The sequence below is a fragment of the Neomonachus schauinslandi genome, chromosome 13 (assembly GCF_002201575.2).
Source record: "Neomonachus schauinslandi chromosome 13, ASM220157v2, whole genome shotgun sequence".
NCBI lineage: Eukaryota > Metazoa > Chordata > Mammalia > Carnivora > Phocidae > Neomonachus > Neomonachus schauinslandi.
In genome coordinates, this window is record NC_058415.1 from 41,364,058 (window position 1) to 41,384,393 (window position 20,336).

A 20,336-nucleotide genomic window follows, 5' to 3' on the forward strand; every position below is an offset into this window, starting at 1 on the left:
GATAACTTTTGAAGTGTTGAGGTTTTTATCTTTAAATATTAGAGGCCAATTCTATTATGCCTTAACAGTGAAATCATAATTCAGGAGCCTATTACTGATAGAAGAATACTTCCTTTTTTTTATTCAATAACACTTATACATGTTTTTGCGCCTTTTATACATTTCAGGTCCTTAATCCCACAAGACAATATGTATACAAACCACCTATCACAAATTGTCTCGTTAAGATCTTAGTGGAGAACTTAAAAATAGACCTAAAGTAATACTACCATGAAATTCAGTAGTTGACCATTTTTGGAGGGCTTTCTTGCAATGGTAGTTGAAGGATGAAGAGAATGGCCTTGCCTTAGATTTTTAATTACCTGAGCCTTATCACAGTTTTGGAAGTAGGCAAGAAAATGACCCTTCTTCCCATTTCATGGAGGGAGAGAATGGAACTCAGAGAGATGACGTGGCATCGCCCAAGAGCGCAAAGCCTAAGTAAGTGGTAGAGTGAGGACCGGACCAAAATAGGACTTGTGATTCCTGGTTCACCACCTGGTGAAGATGAATGAATTATAAGAGTGGAGAGAGACTTGGCATAGGAAGAAGCAGATATGATTTTATAGTTTCTGACTTTTACATACATTTGAAACCTGGGGAAATATTTTGTGTTAGTATTAGCTATAAGCTCACCTTGAAATGACTCCAAGTAAGGTAGAGACGTTCCCAAACATGGCGTCATACGATGTTCATTCAGTGTTGGGAAATAGAATTCTCTTCTGTATGTTCTGTCCTTTTGCACTGACAGCTATGCTTTCACTTCTTTTTTTGATTTGAACAAAGTATAGTTAATAATTTATACGTCAGAGTGTTAAGTTTATATTTCCCCGAATATCTTCATCCTTTCCTATAAGATATTTTATGCCAACATATGGCTTCAAATTGTGGGTTTTTAAAAATCTTTTCCAGTCATTCACTCATTCATTCATTCAAACAAGTGTTCACTGTGGGCCACTAACATCCCTGATGATACAGAGATGATTAGGCACAGTATCTGGCCTAAGGAGCTCCTCAGTCTAGTAAAGATAAACATGTAAACCTTTCTGCTAAAGCAATAAGCGTTATAGTAGACGCAAGCATGAGGGGCCCCCAAAGAGAGCTAGAGTAAATGTTAACAGAGCCTTTGGGTTCAGAAGAGGTTTCTTGAAAGGGATGGTGTCCGAACTTAATATTTTAGGGCAAATAGGAATTTATTAGGTGAAATGGTGTGAATTTTCTTACTTTTACCTACAAATAGTTAACCTACTTCTGTTTCTCAGACATTGTGTGCATTGTTTCGTACTCTTTGGTCACCACATTACTTCATGTGCATTCAGAATTGCTCAAATATCTAGTTTCTCAAAACTTTTCCAAATCAGACCCTTCAGATTGAATAGAATTTGGAAATTCTCAGACTGTCTACCATTTTACTCATTTGTTGCTGTGGTTAGAACTTTTTTTTTCTTGTAAATAATACAACATTATATTTGAATATATCTTTGAAATATTTGGTTTTTGCTATATTTGAAGTATTTTGAAAGACTTTTTTTAAAAAGGTGTGATAGTGTTCTTGGACTTAAAATTCACTACCGGTTGCTTTAGAAGAAAAAGTATATAAAATGTGATTAAAATGTAATACAGAGGTCTAACAATCCCCCAAATATAACTTATTTGGGGGGAGAAAAACTTACACACACTTGTATTTTATTATACATAGTATAATACAAGAACATTCCTCTGTTATATGAATGAATACAATTTTTTTTGTACAATATAAGAGTCACATTATTTACTCTTAAACAAATTACAGGATTATTTCAGCTCCTTTTGTTTCAAACCATTTGTTTTTTTAGGTGGATTGAAAGTTTTACTGACTCAGCTCATTTTGAAATATCTTTCTTATATATCCATCTGTTGTGTGTCTTAAGATTGAAATTTAGGTCAAATTACAACTTGAATTTAACTTCACAAAGGAAATAAGTGTGCCATCTTTTAAAAATTGCATTCTAAATTTTAAACACAATAGATCAAAGTACATCTCATTTAAATATATACTCTGGAAAAGAAGTCTCAATTATTTTCTTCCAAACTTTCTTAAAATAGTCCCTGTTCTCAATATAAAATGTGAGGGTTAGCTTTATTATTTTAAAGAAAGATGAAAAGTTGTTTATTTTAAAATTTTAATGATTTTGCTTTCAAATTATGGAAATTCTTCTTTAGGGACATCTTTATTTGAATTGTATGTGACATTATATTTATTTCTTAAGGCTATGATTAAAAGTTTCATGGATGTCTACCAGCTTGCAAGCGCTAGAATTGCTACATTAGAGAAGGAAATGACATCTCACCGAAGTCACATTGCAACGTTGAAATCAGAACTTCACACGGCTTGTTTACGTGAAAATGAAAGTTTACAATCAGTAAGTCCTGCAACATTGTTTTTCTTCTTTGTGTCTGGGGTCACGTTTACATTCATGTTTTTATTGCTCATAAGATCACTCGCCAATATATATCATTTAGGGTAAATGATCAATTAAGCAATGTAAAATTGTTAGTGTGGAGAAAATTTTGAAGAAAGAAAGGCAATTAATTTTTCCATTGTATCATGTATAAAGATATGCATACTGTTATCAATGCTAAAACACTACATCAAGATTCCTTTGTGTTTGGCAGCGCAGCTGACAGTTGGATTTGGCAGTATGCATAGTTAAAGCTTGCAACTGTCTGAAGATTCAGTGTGTCCCATTAAGACAGAATATTATTAATTATGCGTATAACCAAAATGGTAATTAGAACATGTGATTATTCTCTGTAGAAAACTAGACTTATCCATAATACATGCCTAGCTAAAGATGCATGTTGTGATTCATCTGTGTGATTAAAATTCAGTTTCAGCAGTCATTTTATGTCTTAAAATTTTAGCCCATGATGAAATTTGGGCTCATTTAAGACTAAACAAAATTTTCTCCGTTTGAAATATGTGTTTGGGGAATATCAAAAAATAAATAAAGGAATAAAATAAACATTGAAAACTTTTTTCTCCAAAGGCAAATATATCAACAGTGAGATTCAGAAGGTTACAAATCACTGGAATGCCTTTTTTCCTTTTTTTTGGTTTGACTGTAATGGCTCAGGGTGACTTGTAAGGAAAAACAGTATCATTTTTTTTTTTTTTCTTAGACCAAATACAGCATTTTATTTAAAAACAAAAACAAAAACTCAGTATACCAGCTCACCAGTAACCTGATCAACAAATTCCACATTTTGGAAATTTAAGTCTTTTTTTTTTTTTTAAATGTTTTTGCCATTTGGCTATTAACCCTTTTCCACTGATAGAGTCAACAGAAGACTTGGCACTAAAACAAATAGCTGCATGGCTATGGGTTGGTTCTTCAGCGCCATCAGATCTCAGCTCAAATGTCTGCATCCCAATGAAACCTTTATGACCATAGTATTTAAAATTGCATCTACCAACCATCCCCCACCCCCAAACTCTCTGTCTCATTCTCACCCCATATTGCCAATCTACCTTACACCTTCCTTGCTTTCTTTCACTATAGCCTTATTCTTGATTGACATAAATTGCATTGTATTTATTTGCTTATTGTCTGTTCCCTACCCTCATAAAATATAAGTTCCCTAGAGACAAGCAATTTGGGATATTTCTTCTCTGCTTTGAAGGTGCTCTAGAGGCAAGGACAGTCTTGCCCACAGTAGGTACTTAACTAATGTTTCACAAGTAAAAATACTAGCACTTCATCCAAAAAATGACCAAGCCAATTATTTGGGACCTGAGATGTTGAGTTCAATTTTTTTAAAATGACTTTGTTAATTTCTTAATGAGAGAGTAGTAAATTTGATCTCCACCAAGATAAATTAAAATGAAGAGGAAACCTATTTAAAAATTCAAGTATTTTAAATTTATTCTAGCCTTTCTCTGAAACATACTCACATTTCTTCCTGTGAACTCTCTGGTCCCATTGATTAGTATTTCATTATACGGTTTAGGTTGTGTCAGCTTTGTTGGATCATATGATTATTTATTGTTTGTAACTGTTATTCATATAAAAGTCATTACTTGTATTTTAAGAAAGGCCACACTTGATAAGGTGGGATTGTTTCCCCTTGGGTTCAAATTTTTTTTTATCAATTATTGTGCTACCGATGTCTTAATGAAAGTGTGCCTCACTGTCTGTCATCATAAAGCTCTACTCCTCAGTCTTTCCCCTCCTGAATACATCTGTAAGGGTATGCTCATCATCTTATTTGTAAGAGGTGGTTCACCCTGGCAGTGATTCTCAAAAGGGGATGTGTGTAATGTGAAAAACCTCCCAGGAGGTTATGATGTGTCCTTCTAGGAGAACACTGCCCAATCCCGTGTCTCTGCCGGGTGTTTACTCTCTGGTCTCTTTCCTTAGCTGAGAATTACTATTTTTGAAACAGTAATATATTGGTATAGTAATTTTATTTTTCAAGACATTTGTGTATGCATTTTCAGACTTGAATTCCTTAAGAACTCTCTGAGGGAGGTAGAAGAGCCTCCGTCTTTGTATTTCATAGATGAGAGGTGATATAGTTTGGTAGATAGGAGCATAGGCTTTGGGACTATATCCATTAGGAATATAATCAAGTGCAAATAACAGAAAACCTGATCAACGTGATTTCAGAAAATCCAGTATCTGCGTTTTTGCTTTTTTTTTTTTCTCTCACATAGCAAGAAGTCTAGGTGTAGGCGGCTGTTGTCCTGTGGCTATTGGTGGTTCAGTTTCTCTGCAATTTCTTTGCTACTCCCTCATTATCATAAGACAGCAGCCAGCTCTAGGATTTATAATCACATTCAGGTCACAAGGATGGGATGGCCCAGCAATATCTGCTTTATGTATATAATAAAGCCTTAGAAGGCTTTTCCTTTAAAAACAATTTAAATATATTTTATATGGATTTATTTAAATATTTATAAATTTTAATATAAATTTAGTAGATAATAGATATTAAATATATAGAAATATATTTATTTATATATTTAAAAAAGGAAAAGCCTTCCAAGGAAGCTCCAAACATATTTCTACTTATATCCCATTGGCTGAAAATGGGTCATGTGGCCACTCTTAGCTATAATGTAATGAGTCAAGGGACAAGGGAATTAGGAATCAATAGTGTGTGCCATAAAAGTCAATACATCTAGATTTAATTTCAGTTCTGTCAGTTGCTAATTGTGTGGCTAAGTAGGGTTTTCATCTGTAAAATGGGGTAATGATCCTTCTCCCTAACAGAGACGCTGGGAGCTCTAGTAAGAAGTTGAAGCACTTTGGGCTTTGCTGTGCACTTAGTGAGTAGTTAGTCCCAAAAAAAAAAAGTTAGCTATTATTTTTATCACCATTATCTTGATAGAAAGTAATTGGGTTGCACCACAGGAAAAGATTATTTACTAACCTACCATCTTCAGCTGCAAACCCTGTCATTTTGTTCTGCCTCCTACTGTAGCCTCGAGCTTGTAATTCATCCTTTGTGATCACCATCAGTATATTCCAGTGACTGAGCTCTCTGCCCTTTCTGCAGCGTGTTTCCCCTCCTTTCATTGACACATTCTTGAAAAGTAGTCCACTTGCTCATCTCCCATTCATCCCACAGCTTTGCTGCTGTCTGGCTTCGGAGTCTGTCATTCCACTGAAACTATTTTCTCAAAGGTCACAAATAATTTTCTGCTTGCTCCCCATCCATTAGTTCCTTCTCTTGCCTTTTAATCTTTCTGCAACGTATGAAGCTTTTAACTACTTTCTTCTTTAAACGCTCACCTCCTTTGTTTCACTCGTTACTGACTTTTCCTTCTTTGGCTCTCTGGCCTCTACTTACTTGAGCTCTGCTTTCTTTGTATTATTGCTTCTTAATTCTTTTCTTTATCCATTAGTTCAATATTTATTCAGCATCTACTCTAGAGCAGGCACAATTCTGGTCTGAGGGACATTGTGTGAACCAAAACAGGCAATGCTTGCTCTTGTGAACTTAAAATCTCATAATGGAAGAAATTATTTTCATTTAATCACACTAATAATGTGTAATTACTAACCAGGATAAGTGCTCTGAAAGAAAAGAACTGAAGCATGTAAGAGTTTTTTCAACAAATGAGCTTACCCTAGACTAAGGTATCAGCAAAGCCTTTTCAGGGTCAGTGATGCTTGAGTTAGTATCTGAAGACTGGGTAGGAATTATGCAGGAGGAGAAGAGTGTCCCAGGTCAGGAGGAGGGAAACGGGAACATCTACAAAGGCTCTGTGAGGGAAAGAGGAAATTGAGACATACTAGTGTGGCTGGAATAAAGAGAGCAAAGGCAAGAGTGGCCCGAGTGAGATAAGGATGGTCTAGAGACAAGAACAGAAGTCAGACTTTGTCGTCCTTGTTTTAAGAGCAAGGGAAAAGACACTGGAAAATTTTAAAGAAGGAATGACTTGCTCAGATTTGGTTTTTAAAAAAGATTACTTTGGCTGTAATGTGCAGGAACAATTGTGATGTGATGGGAAGAACAAGAGAAAGGGGTATAATTCCTGGACTTTTTCCTTTTGGAAAGGAACCAATGATCTCATTTACTGGAGAGAGAAACAATGGAAAAGGAGGGAATATTGTGAGTTTAGCTTTGAGTATGTTGAGTTTGAGGTACCTGTGAGACGTCCAACTGGAAATATGAAAAAGGCTGCTTGATAGGGAATTTAAGCAAGATGCCAACCTGGAGGTATACATTTTAGGTCATTGTCGTATAGATAGGACTTGAGGCTGTTCACAAGAATGAGGCTACGTAGGGACAGCTTATAGAGTAAGAAGAGAAAAAGGCCTGGGAAGGAAGCTTGAAAAACTCCAACATGCAATGCTTGAGAAGAAGAAGATAAGGTTGGAAAGGAGGCTGTGAAGGAACAGGCTAAGAGGGCAAAGGAATACCAAAAAGGTGTGATGCCATGAAAATAGAGTGTTTTAAGAAGGGTGGCCTATCAATAGTGTCATATGCTGCTGAAGATCAAGCGAAAGGAGGATTGAAAATGGCCTTTGGATTTAATGCATGGAGGCCCTTGGTAACCTTAGCAAAGGCTCTTTCAGCAAGAGGTGGAGAGATAAGTGAGAGTTGACCAAAAAAGGAAAAAAAAGACAGTGAGTTTCAATAACCGTCTCAAGGATTTAGCTGTTAAGTGGGAGACACAGGAATGGAGTATTCAGAGCAGGTTCAGGGAGTGCTGTCCTAAGATGGGAGTGAATCAATCATGTTTCAATATCTTCTTAAATCTAGGCCTCCAGAGGTCTGGTTTTGGCCATGTTCACCATACTGTCCACTTTTGTCATTTCAGTTTTCACCTTTTTATACTCTAGGTATTTTTTGACTAGTGTTTGCATGATACCTATTTTTCCATTTTTTTCTTCTAACCTACCTGTGTTTATATTTATAGTGGGTTTCCTGGAGAAAGATATAGTTTGGTTTGGTTTTGTCTATCCATTTGATAATCTCGGCTTTTAATTGGGTGATGAGACCACATATAGTTAATATAATTATTGATATTTTTGGATTTTTGCTTACCATTTTATTTGTTTTATGGGGACAAATGCGAGAAGACATGGTCTCTGCTCTTGTGCATTCCTCTTCTAACAAGGGAAACAAACACATAAGCAAATCACAGAAATAGGCATGTGTAAAGTCTGGGGAGCACAGATGAAGGAGGATTCATTCTGCCTAATATTGTCAGTAAAAGATGAGATGTTTCTAGGAGCCTTTGAAGAATGTGTAGCAATTTGACACCTTGTTAAGGGGGAAGATCAATAAAAATTGCTATTTTAATTTGATTTGAGTGATAGGCCTTATGGATAGTACATATGTTTAGAGAATTAAATGATGTAAGAGGTATTTTTTATATATTAGAAGATGTATTGTTGCTTTAGCTCCATTCCCCCTCTCAACTAAAGACAGCCAACCCGCCCAAACAGCCTGTACCCACTGGAGCCCGACCCTGCTTCCAGCAGCCCCTCCAAACCCCATCTTCATATGTCTCCAATACATTCTTGCACCATCCAATCCTTGCCTTTTACTCTGTAATCTGATTTGATTCTGCCTCTGGCCATTTTGCTGTTGATGTTCTTGTTTGGTCTCTCTAGTATTTGCTAGTTAGGCCATTCTCAAAACTCTAGCTGTCCCTTCTGATACCCACCCAACCCACCATCACCCCTTTCCCAAAGGCCCTCATCTAAGGTTTTAGAGTCAAGCAGGCCTGAATGTGCATCCTGTCAGTGTTATTTATTATCCATACGATACTCTCAGCATCAGTCTCTATATTTGTAACATGTAGATATGGTTGCCTACATTGTAGGGTTGGGTATGAGGATTAAAGACACTGTCTAGCATACTAGTAGATGCTCAATAAATTTCACAATAAGGTTTATTTAATAAATCAAATAAAAACATTTTCTGATAGTTACATATATTTCCCACAGCTAAGCTATACATATAGCTTTAAAAAATATATGTAACCATGAGGAAATCCTTTGATGTGTAGGCAAAAGAACTAAACCCTTAAATCAGTGCTTTTAGCTCTTACTAAGTGCAGTATTAATGATAGTTGCTTTGTTATCACTTATTTACTGAACTGAGGGCAGTCAGTGTGTGTTCATCAACCATCTTTTCCAGCCATTTAACTATATAAGAATGAAAAATAAATATTCATTATTAATAAAAAACTTAATATATCATGGTGTTATAATGCACAGAAAGAGATTGATCAGATTGTAGACGTGAATAGTCATCTTTAAAAACTTTATCCTTCTTAAGGTGATATCTTCATTTTTTGTTCAGCAACAGATAATAATAATGCTGGAGTGCATCTCAGAGTTCTCATCAGTTGTACACTGGCCAGTACCTTAACGTTTTCAGTATGTTGGTCTTTGACCCATTAACTTAGGGCTGCTCTAGAGCTTTTATCTTGAGTAATAGTAACCAGAAAGGGCTTCCAGTGAAGAGCTTTTGAGTCACAGACGGCCCAGTAGAGAACAGGACAGCAGTCAGAACCAATTACTTGTGGGTATTTGGAGACCGGCATACCCACAGCTGGGGAGAAACGCATGATACTTCAATCTGTGAAACATGAAATGCCAAACCCAAATACTTTGCTGTGAGTTATGATGCTGCAAGCTACAGTATTGATTTGCCTCATTTCCACTGTTTGTTTAAGCAGTATGTTTTTAATTCTATGCTTTTTAAAAAAAGATGTATTTATTTATTTGAGAGAGAGAAATAGGGGGAGGGGCAGCGGGAGACAGAGTCCCAAGCAGACTCTGCACTGAGTGTGGCACCTGACATGGGGCTGAATCTCATGACCCCAAGATCACAACCTGAGTCAAAACCCAGAGTTGGCCGTGTAACCGACGGCACCACCCAGGCGCCCCTATAGTATTTTCTTTATGAGAAAATAACAAATTACAAACCAGAGGAACATTCCAGTTAGTATCTTCTCAGGGAAGATATCTTTGCATATTGTTCAGGTTATGTCAGATTTGATAGTTGTCAAGTGGTATCATATTGTTAATAAAGGCCAAAGATTTAGATATTTTGGTTCAGTTAAGATAAAAATAAAAAATAAGAATCCCCTGTCTCTTAAGGTTTTGAATAATATTTTGTCACATTTGTTTTCATTACATTTTCTTGAGAGAGGAAGGATTATTTGTCAGTATTAGTGTTGTGTGGATCGAGAAGCTGACAATTTAAGTAACTTACTCTAGTTAAGTTGCTTTCATAAATTTTCAAACACTTTATCCCAGTTGCTTCAAGGTGTTTATTACTGAAATTTTTAACTATTCAAGAAAAAAACCTTTTTTTAAGTGAGCCCTAAGCCATGACTTAATTTGAGAAAGAGAGACTGTACAGTGCAGTGAAGTACAGATACTGGAGTCTTGCTGCCAGGTTTTTAATTAGAACCCAACAGACTAGGATCCAAGACTTCTGCTTCCTTGTTTGGTGCTTTCCTATGAGAATGAAGTGTGGATTAAGACAAATCTCGGGGCGTCTGGGTGGCTCAGTTGGTTAAACGTCTGCCTTTGGCTCAGGTCATGATCCTGGGGTCCTGGGATCGAGCCCCGCATCGGGCTCCCTGCTCAGCCGGGAGGCCTGCTTCTCCCTCTCCCACTCCCCCTGCTTGTACTCTCTCTCTCTTGCTGTCAAAGAAATAAATAAAGTCTTTAAAAAAAAAGACAAATCTCTACTGTCATGGCACTTCAGGTGTAGTGGAAAATACATTATAATACAAATAATTAAAAAGAATGATGTTGAAGTTGAATCACAGAGGGCTGTGAGAACACAGAGCCTGGGGGACCTGAGGTAGGCTTGGGATGCCCCACCCGAGGAACTGAAATCTTAAAACATGAGGTTAAAAACATGAAGACTAAGTAGGAGGTCACCTCACACTGTCAGAATGGCTAAAATCAAAAGCACAAGGAACAACAAGTATTGGTAAGGATGTGGTGAAAAAGGAACCCTCATGCACTCTTGGTGGGAATGCAAACCCATGCAGCCACTTTGGAAAACAGTATGGAGCTTCCTCAAAAAGTTAAAAACAGAACTACCCTATGATCCAGTAATTGCACTAGTGGGCATTCATCCAAAGAATATGAAAACACTAATTCAAAAGGGTATGTGCACCCCTATGTTTATTGCAGCATTATTTACAATAGCCACATTATGGAAGTAGCCCAAATGCCCAGTGATAGATGAATGGATAAAGAAGATGTAGTATGTATATACAATGGGATAAAAAGAATGAAATCTTGTCATTTGCAACAACATGGATGGAGCTAGGAGGAATATAACGCTAAGCAAGATAAGTCAGTCAGAGAAAGCAAAATACCGTATGATTTCACTCATATGTGAAATTTAAGAAACAAAACAAAGACAAGAAAAAGAGACAAACCAAAAGCCATACTCTTAACTATAGAGAACAAACTGATGGTTACCAGGGGGAGGTAGGTGGGGGGATTAAGAGTACACTTATTTATTTTTCTAAAGATTTTATTCATTTATTTGTCAGAGAAAGAGAGAGAGAGTGTGCACAAGCAGGGGGATCATCGGGCAGGAGGAGACGGAGAAGCAGGCTCCCTGCTGAGCAAGGAGCCCGATGCGGGCCTTGATCCCAGGACGCTGGGATCATGACCTGAGCTGAAGGCTCAGGACACTCAACTGACTGAGCCACGCAGGTGCCCCAAGAGTACACCTATGATGAGCACTGAGTAATGTAGAGAATTGTTGAATCACTCTATTGTACACCCGAAACTCATATAACACTCTATTTTAACTACACTGGGACTAAAATAAAAAACTTAATTAAAAAGTTAGGCATTGACAGGGGAAAGCAGGGGATGCTCAAGGAATGGATGGCCATCTGTGTGACTGGAGCAGAGCCAGTGAGATGGAGAGATGAGCTGGAGGAGGGGCCTGATCCGTGTGCTCATCTGCATGATTCTCAGCGGGCTGGGCTCTCTGACCGTGAGGTCTCCGACAGCTGCATTGCAAACATCTACTGCCTTTGCTTTATGTATTTACTTTTTCCAACACCCTATTTCATTTTTTCTAGTTATTCTCAAAAGTCACTGACATTTGATGCCATAACAACTCTCATTGTACCCTTTTGCTAAATACTGCCTTACTTAGGTGCTCATTAAATTCTCCCATATTTTTATCACGAGCTCCGGCTCCGGCCTCTGAATACGAACAGAACTAAATAAGGGAAACATAAAATATCAGTAGGTGGGACAGCCCAGTCCACATGCAGACATTTTCCTTTGATCCTTGACATACATAACCAAACTTTTCAAGGTTTCTCATATTCCAGAAACTCAAGCTTTGGTTAGTGTAGTAAATAGGGACTGAAGGTAATAATGCATATTCCATTGGCCACACACCTCCTTTCTAGTCTTTTAGTTTTTGTATGATGCAGTTTAAAAAGAGCTACTTTCACGATGAATGATATCTGGATAGTGACTATAGGGGCATGATATCCTAAATTCCATATGTATATTGATATTTAAATATAATATACTTAACTATGTAAATATATAACTTATATGTCTATAATAATATATAGACATTTTATGTTAGATATATTAGATTTTATATGTAAGTATAAATATAAAAATGTATTTATCTATAATAAATATAACATATTTATATAGTTCTATTCCTCAGTGATGAAATACTGCGAAGGTGGAGCATGGAGTGGCAGGAATGAAAGTTTCAAACTCAGACCATTTTCATCAACCCATGATTAGGTTGTAGAAAATACAGATGGTAATTTGACAGTCTAATGCTCTAATTCCTTACACTGGTTGTTCAGGGGCGCCCGGGTGTCTCAGTCAGTTAGGCATCTGCCTTCAGCTCATGTTGTGATCCCAGGGTCCTGGGATCGAGCCCTGCATTGGGCTCCCTGCTCAGCAGGGAGTCTGCTTCTCCCTCTCCCTCTGCTACTCTCTCCCCCTCTCTCTCTGTCAAATAAATAAATAAAATCAATAGAAAACTAAAAAAAATTTAAAAATACACTGGTTGTTTAAAGAGTAGCAGTGAGTAAATATGCTTACGAGTATCTCTCTTACACTTTAATCTTTCTTACAAAATTGCATTCTTTGAGGGCTTTAGCTGCCTGTTAGATTCTCAGAAATCTCCCCTTCAGTTTTCTGCAAACACCTAAGACTCACGGAGTCCCAAACTGAACATGCTCTTCAACTCTGCCACTCCCCCTTTTCCCAAATTCTCCATTCCCTATGTTCCTTATCTCTGACATAACTATCCATCTTGCAGACCAAGGCAGAAGCCTTAACATTTGTCCCACTTTCCCTCCACCACCAATATTTAATCACTTTCTAAGTCTCCCTGTTTCTACCACCACAGATCTCCTAGATCCGTTCTCACCATAGATCTCCTAGATCCATACTCACCACAGATCTCCTAGATCTATTCTCACCACAGATCTCCTAGATCCATTCTCACCTTTCTACCATTATGATCACAGTAACTTTTCCTTGGGTTATTGCAATGGGCGTCAAGCAAGTTTCCCCATATGTAATTTTCCCCTTCTGTCTTGTCTGCCACATTAGTGCCAGGCGTTACCTTTCTCACACACAGATATAGGCAGGCCATAGCTTGACTCAAAACATATTTTGGCTCTAAACTTTCTTCATGATGAAGTAAAAATTCTTTATCATTGACATTCAGGTATATGCTGACTCCATCTGGCTTTCAGTTCATCTCCCAGTTGGCAGAAGTAAGGGTTCCCTTTGTTATGCTCATTCATCACTGCACTTATCTGTCTGAGCATTATATAGTACTCTGGCTTAGGTAATCAATTAGTTGTGTAGGTATTACCATATTGTGAGTCTGTGAGGTCATGTCTTATTTATTTTTTAAAATTCATTATAATGATCTGACTTAGGAAGTGCCGGTTGATTTGAATTGAAATTAATTGGAAGAATACTCCTTCAGTAATATATATTCAATACATACTTGTTATGGAACATAGGTACTTTGCACAAACTATAATCCACCCCCCAATTTTTCCCACACAAAATTTCCTGAAATTAATTCTATCAAACTATGTTTCATATGCTTCTCTAGCAAACAATGAGAATGAATAGAATAATTTATATATTATTGAATCTATGATAAAATTTTAAGTAGGTACTTTCAAATAATATAAATTATACATTTCTTTTCCTATTCACAAAGACCCAAAATTATTTGTGACAAAGAACATTCTTTTCAGCGTACCGCTTAAATAATTTTAAACTTTGTCAGATTTTTTTGGTACCCCTGCTTCTGTATGTTTACTCACATACACAGAAATTGACCAGTTTAATACCTTTTACTCACATGGTGGGTACTCAGTAAACGTTTGTTGGTAACAGTGGTATACTAAATTAAAATTAACTGTGCCTGGGTCTAGCCAAAAGTAAGAGTATGAGAGGTTTATTTCAGAAGTCAAAAGCTTAATGGTGAGCGCTGTGAATTGTGTAAGACTGTTGAATCACAGACCTGTACCTCTGAAACAAATAATACATTATATGTTAAAAAAAAAAAGAAGAAGAAGAAGATAGCAGGAGGGGAAAAATGAAGGGGGGTGGAATCGGAGGGGGAGACGAGCCATGAGAGACTATGGACTCTGAGAAACAAACTGAGGGTTCTAGAGGGGAGGGGGGAAGGGGGATGGGTTAGCCTGGTGATGGGTATTAAAGAGGGCACGTTCTGCATGGAGCACTGGGTGTTATACGCAAACAATGAATCATGGAACACCACATCAAAAACTAATGATGTGATGTATGGTGATTAACATAACAATAAAAAGTCGCAAGCTTATTTAAAAAAAATGTATTTCCTTAAACCCTTACCTCATACCATCTATGAAAATTAACTCAAAATGGATCAAAGAGATAAATAGAAAAGGTAAAATTTTTAGTAAAAAAACGTAGAGATAAATTATGAGCTCGGATTTGGCAATGGATTCTTAGATATGATACCAACAGCGTAAGTGACCAAAGAAAAAATGGACAAATAGGACTTAATCAAAATTAAACACTTCTGTGCATTAAAAAACACCCCACAGAATGGGAGAAAATATTTATAATCATATATCTGATTAGGATCTAATATGTAAGGAACTCAACAACTCAATAACAAAAAAAAGACAAATGAACTAATTTTTAAAATGGGCAAAGGACTTTGAATAGACACTTCTCCAGAGAAGATATACAAATGGCCAACAAACACAGGCAAAGATACTCATTGTCATTAGTCAGTAGGGAAATGCAAATCAAGACCACAACGAGATACCACTTCCACTGATGAAGAATACCATAAAAAAAAAGGAAAACAGCAAATGTTCATAGCAGCACTGTTCACACGAGCCAAAAGATGGAGACAATCCAAATGTCCATCGATCGATGAATGGATAAACAAGTGTGGTCTATCCAGGCAATAGACTATATTCAGCCATAAAAAGGAATGAAGTACTGATACATGTTACAACATAGACGTACTTTGAAAACACTATGCTAAATGAAAGAAGCCAGACACAAAAGGCCACATATTGTAGGAGTCCATTTATATGAACAGGCATGTTCTGTCTCCATAGAGACAGAACACAGATTAGTGGTTGACAGGGGGAGGGGGAGGAAGGAATGGAGAATGACTGTTTATGGGGATGGAGTTTCCTTTCGGGGTGGTGGAAACGTTCTAGAGCTAAGAGGTGTTGATAGTCACACAACACTGTGAATATACCTGATGTCACTGAATTGTTGACTTGAAAATGGTCACAACAGTAAATTTTATGTTGTATGTGTTTTACCACATTAAAAAAATATTTCTTTTCGGTCTTGGGTGGTATGGATAGGCAGCTAGATTGTTGCTTTCACAGAGTGGCCGCGTGCTGTGCTGCAAAGTAGCATGACAGAGAATCAGGGAAAACAGGTTCTAGAACAGCCTTTGTTACCAACTCACCACAGAGCTTTGGGAAATAAGTCACAGAATCTCCTTGGTCTTGGTTTCTCCTGGCTTTAAAAATGAAGGATTTCAACTAGATAAAATCTCAGTTCCCTCTCAGCTCTAAAATTCTTCAGTTGAAGTTACAAATACTGACTTTGAATATTTAGATTCTACCTATATTTCATTTTGTTCTTGCTTCAATTTACAACAATCAAATGAGCGCATGTTTCTAAATTTATAACATAATTATGTTTCGAGTTTGGTTATATTCAACGCCAATAAACCATTTATAAATGTATACCAGTTGTATAAATCTCACAATATAACTTGTAACAAGGTAGTCAAAAAGTCCCCAAAGTAATCTGCAAATGTATTAGCGTATTTGTAAGGAGTATTTCCTTTTTTCATGCAAAGTTTTTTTGATATTTAATATGTTAGGAATGTGAACTTTTAACTCGTCAAACTATTGTAACATATTTGAAAATTATAGTAATTTGATTAAAATGTTGCCTAGAAGGCAAAAGGTTTAGTTAATAGAATCCATATGTAATTAAAATGCAGAACTAAATGTAATCAGACTCCAGTGACTAGTGCCTTCATATTGATAGTTTTACTATGGCCTCTGGGGTTGAAAGTTTAAATGTTGCAGAATGCCACAGCACTGTAGAAAACAGCTTCAGCTGGCAAGTTAGCTTTGCTAAAGAAGTCAACAGTTACCTGATGAGATGTGAGTATCGCATCGTAGATTTTCATCATTTTAGGAATCTCTTCAGTTGGCAGGTGGTAGAGGCACATGACTGGTGTGCGGGTGGAGAACCCCACTCCACCGCCCTGTTCTATAAACAGCCCAAGATGAAGGTCCCTGCTCGGAGCCAAGCCGTGGCCTTCTTTTTTCTTTTTTTGTAATAACAGAGTTGCTTAATTTGAGTGAATTCATTTGAATCAAATGAAATTTATAGACACAACACTATGCACTAAGCCACAAAAAAAGTCCAAAAAAATTTTCCTGAACTTAAAAAAATTATTTTCTCTGGACAGTTTTAAGAGTCGACATCCTGTGTTAGAGTTCTCTAATCATCACCAGCACAATTTACAATCAGAACACACAGAGAGCCAGTTTAGACCAGCTCATCTGTTGATCTTGGCAGAGACTCTTCATTTCACGGTGTGCAGCTGCTGCTAGAGTTGGGGCACTCGGCAGAGAGCCGGAGGAGGGAGGGACGCAAGGCTGGTCAAGGCAGGAACGCATAGGCCTGCTTCATTTCAACAGTTGTATGTTGCTTAAAAAAAAAAAGTCTTTTTATTTTACTGCCCCCCACCCCTTCTTTTTAACCTGAAATTAAACGAGGACCTCTCATGAGCCACTGCGCTCCAGGCATAAGAAATTGTAATGTCTGGCTTGCAGAAACTGTCCCGTCAAAATGTGCTTCTGATTAGGTGGCTTAATTACAGCTGTGAAAACAATGTTGATTTAGGCCTCAAGATTCCAGGGCATGTCAGCCGTTACTAGCTAACCTTGGACGGCATCCACCATTTTAAAACTCTGTACCACTAAAGTCACCCTGCTTGACAACTTTTTATTTAGGCAGAAAAGCTGCCAGAAGCAACACATTTTTATGCAAAATGTTGTTCGATGCACCATCTCAACTGCAGAGCCATCAGCGGTCATGAACGAGATGGTGAGCTTTGCACACTTGATCAAGAACAGGGAAGTTCTGTACGTAAAAACAGTAAGTTTTGAATGGTATTTTTTAAAGGGTTGACTGACATAAGAATTAATTTTAATTCCTTTAATTCAGTTTTATTTCAAATCCAGCATGTTGGTTTAACCACCCAATTTTATTACACCTAAATTTTCCTGACAGTTTCATTTGCTGTGAGGAAATAAAATTGCAGGGTTTTTTTCAACATGGGAAATAATGGCTAGTTTTAAAAACGTTATGTTTGAAACTTCCCTTGCCTCAAGCTGGTTCAGACGCAACCTCAGTTTACTTTTGGAAGGAAACGAAGCTCATTAAATAGTTTTTAATATTTTAATATAATATAAGTATGTTTTTTTCATAGTGAGAAAGCTTATTAGACTCATGTATTTACACCTGCAGGGGAAGTGAAAGACTTAATAATTAGATGGTTCCAATACTTGGGAATTTTCAATGCAATTGTCACTGACATCATAAATATTGTAACTACACATTTATAATGGTTCCTGCTCATTGTATTTTAGATGTCTAAAACGCTCATTATATGCTATGAATGATTTTTTGTTTGTCAATATTTTAAAAAGTGAGCATCAGAGAGAAAGCAGGGCCAAAAAAGTAAGGTGGGCAGCTGAACAACAAACATAAAGAGTCATAATTCTCATAATAATTTTGGAAGAAACTTGTGCTTAAAAATGCATGATTTATGCCAAACCGAATACCCAAGAGAGAGCTAAATGATTTCTTTAAAATGAAATCTCCCACACCCAAGACATTAAATCCAACGAAGTGGGTGGTCAAGGCACATCTTTTTCTACTAGTCAGCCTCATTGAACAATTGACTGACTGGACCATGTATGGACAAGGAAACTTTTGTTCAAGTTGAATTAAGAGTTAATACATAGGTAATTAATTGTGAGGAGTGGATGGAGGGGGGTGAATGCTTGGGTTGACAATGTAGTATGTGTATCTTGAAAGCAAGAACTGGACCACTGACTCAAAATAGAGTTTAAATTCGTAATCCCGTAATCTAAATAACATCAAGTAAGAGCTTAATTGTCAGATACTGTGTAGAGACATCTATATCTATTTCATCTATTATTTAATTCAATCTTCAGTCTTATGGGAGGAATGTTGTTTCCCCTTATTGTAGATGAAGCAATGCAGTCTCAGAGAGGTTAAGTAGTTTGCCCAAGATCATGCTCTTTGGGATCTATGGTGAAACCTCTATCTGTGTGTCCTTGGCCAGGCTCTAAACTAAAGGTGGAAATAGACAGTTTTCTTGAAAAATGGATTCTGGGTTATGAAGTAGTAGGGAAGCATTAAGAGTGACCAAGCTTATGTCGAGTGCGCTGTTAGGCTGGTAAGAGACAAGAGGATTTAAACTTGAATAAAAGTTTTACAGTTTTCTGTGGGAAAAAAGCTAATTTTTTTCCTTTCGGTAAAGAAAAAAAAAATGACTATGTATGAAGACTGACAGATTCACTAGGTCTATGGTTAAGGCCTTTTACCTAGAACAAAAGGACCTTCCTTTTTCCTTCTGCTTTATGCACAGAGAATTGAAAGTGTACATCCTTCCATGTTATACTGTTTTGAAGTTTGGATATTTGTGCTTGTTCTTAAGATTCTATGTTAGCTGAGAAATTGGGAAGAAATAGCTGTCTTAGTTTCCCAGAACTTTGGCTTAGGGCATACTTTGATAGAATCTGAATTCAGCTTATTCTTTTGGATATCCTTTTGTTCTCAATGTTTGTCTGACACCAATTGGAAAGATACCCTTCCAGAATGTAAGGGGCCAACTAAGGTTATAGCTTTATATTTCTAGTCTCCACCATCTTATTTCTGATAAGGTCTAACTGAAAATGTGAATTTGATTGAAAAAATGTGCTATATACATTGTATATAGATGTATAGATTATATCTAATTTTATCATGATGGAGTGATTGTGTTGATACATCATTTTGCTAATCCCTCCTGGGAGCTTACGACTTAATTTTAAAAAGTATGTTATTAGATAACATATTGGATATTATAGATTCTTACGATTATAATTATGTATTCCCTAGATGTTTTTCACCTTTTTTTTTTTTTTTTGAAGAAAAGAAAAAGGTCTAGGAAGGTTTTTGAATCTAGATTTGTATGTAAATCTAAATAGATACTCTGTATCTTATTCTTCATAGATAGAGATATTCATTGTTTTGGAGTATTGTTATATTTTGCCTGTGGAGTAATTTTATTTTAAAGATCTTAGTTCAAATACTTATATTTCCTGATCCTTATTTATTTGAATATAAAATCCTCCAACTCCTTAAAATAGATTAAAGTGTTTTTTCTAAAGCAGGTAAAAAACCAAGAAATTTGGTCAGGTTATTGAAATTACTCAGCTTTCATGACCACATTGTTTCTTCTTTCAGTGGCATCGATAACAAAGGGCATCTGGTGTGTAGTCATATTTTTTAGCAATATTCAGAAGAGTTTAATTTGGTCACAATTTTAGTATTAAGAAAACATGAAAAAGAATAGGGGGTTTGTCATTTATTAGAAACCGCAGTTAAGTAGATCTCATAGTTGTCTTTATCCCTCTGGGGGAGGCCAAGAGGACAGATTTTTCACTCCCCACCCCAACTTCAAGCAGGGTCATTTTACTTTTATCTCATTTAGAAATTAAATTTCTGAATAATATTTCATTTCACAAAAGGATTGTGCCATTACAAAGTTTGAAAGCCCCTGTTATGTCAAGAAGACACCCAGGAACAGTGACCTGTTAAGAAGTAACATGTAGACATGTCATAAAATACAGATCATGTACTCAAGGCCGAAAAAAAGAAAAGAAAACGAATGAATAATGTTATGATAACTTCTGTACTTTGTAAAATCATTTTTACTTGCTTTATGGCTGCTCGAAAGCCTAAAACTAAGACTTGTTTTTGTTTCTTGCAACAAATATTTTTGCTTTACTTTATGCATAAACTTTTCCAGGAACTACTTACTGGTATAAGATCTTGACAGTTGGTGCTGATTTTTGTCACTAAATGTATAACTTTCCATCCTTTGTTTTGGGGAGAATAGTGATATACATATTTTTGGTAAAAGCATATAGTGAACCTTTGAAGAAATAAAATCATATGTTA

General features: G+C 36.5%; 1 protein-coding gene across 1 annotated transcript in view; it reads left to right on the forward strand.

The window, feature by feature from the left end:
• Positions 1–20,336, forward strand: part of CCDC171 (coiled-coil domain containing 171) — a 310,199-nt gene that overhangs the window by 267,466 nt on the left and 22,397 nt on the right. Inside the window, exon 24 of the mRNA XM_044920762.1 lies at positions 2,289–2,441. Within this exon, the coding sequence (XP_044776697.1) occupies positions 2,289–2,441 (153 nt within the window). The remainder of the gene's footprint in view (positions 1–2,288; positions 2,442–20,336) is intronic.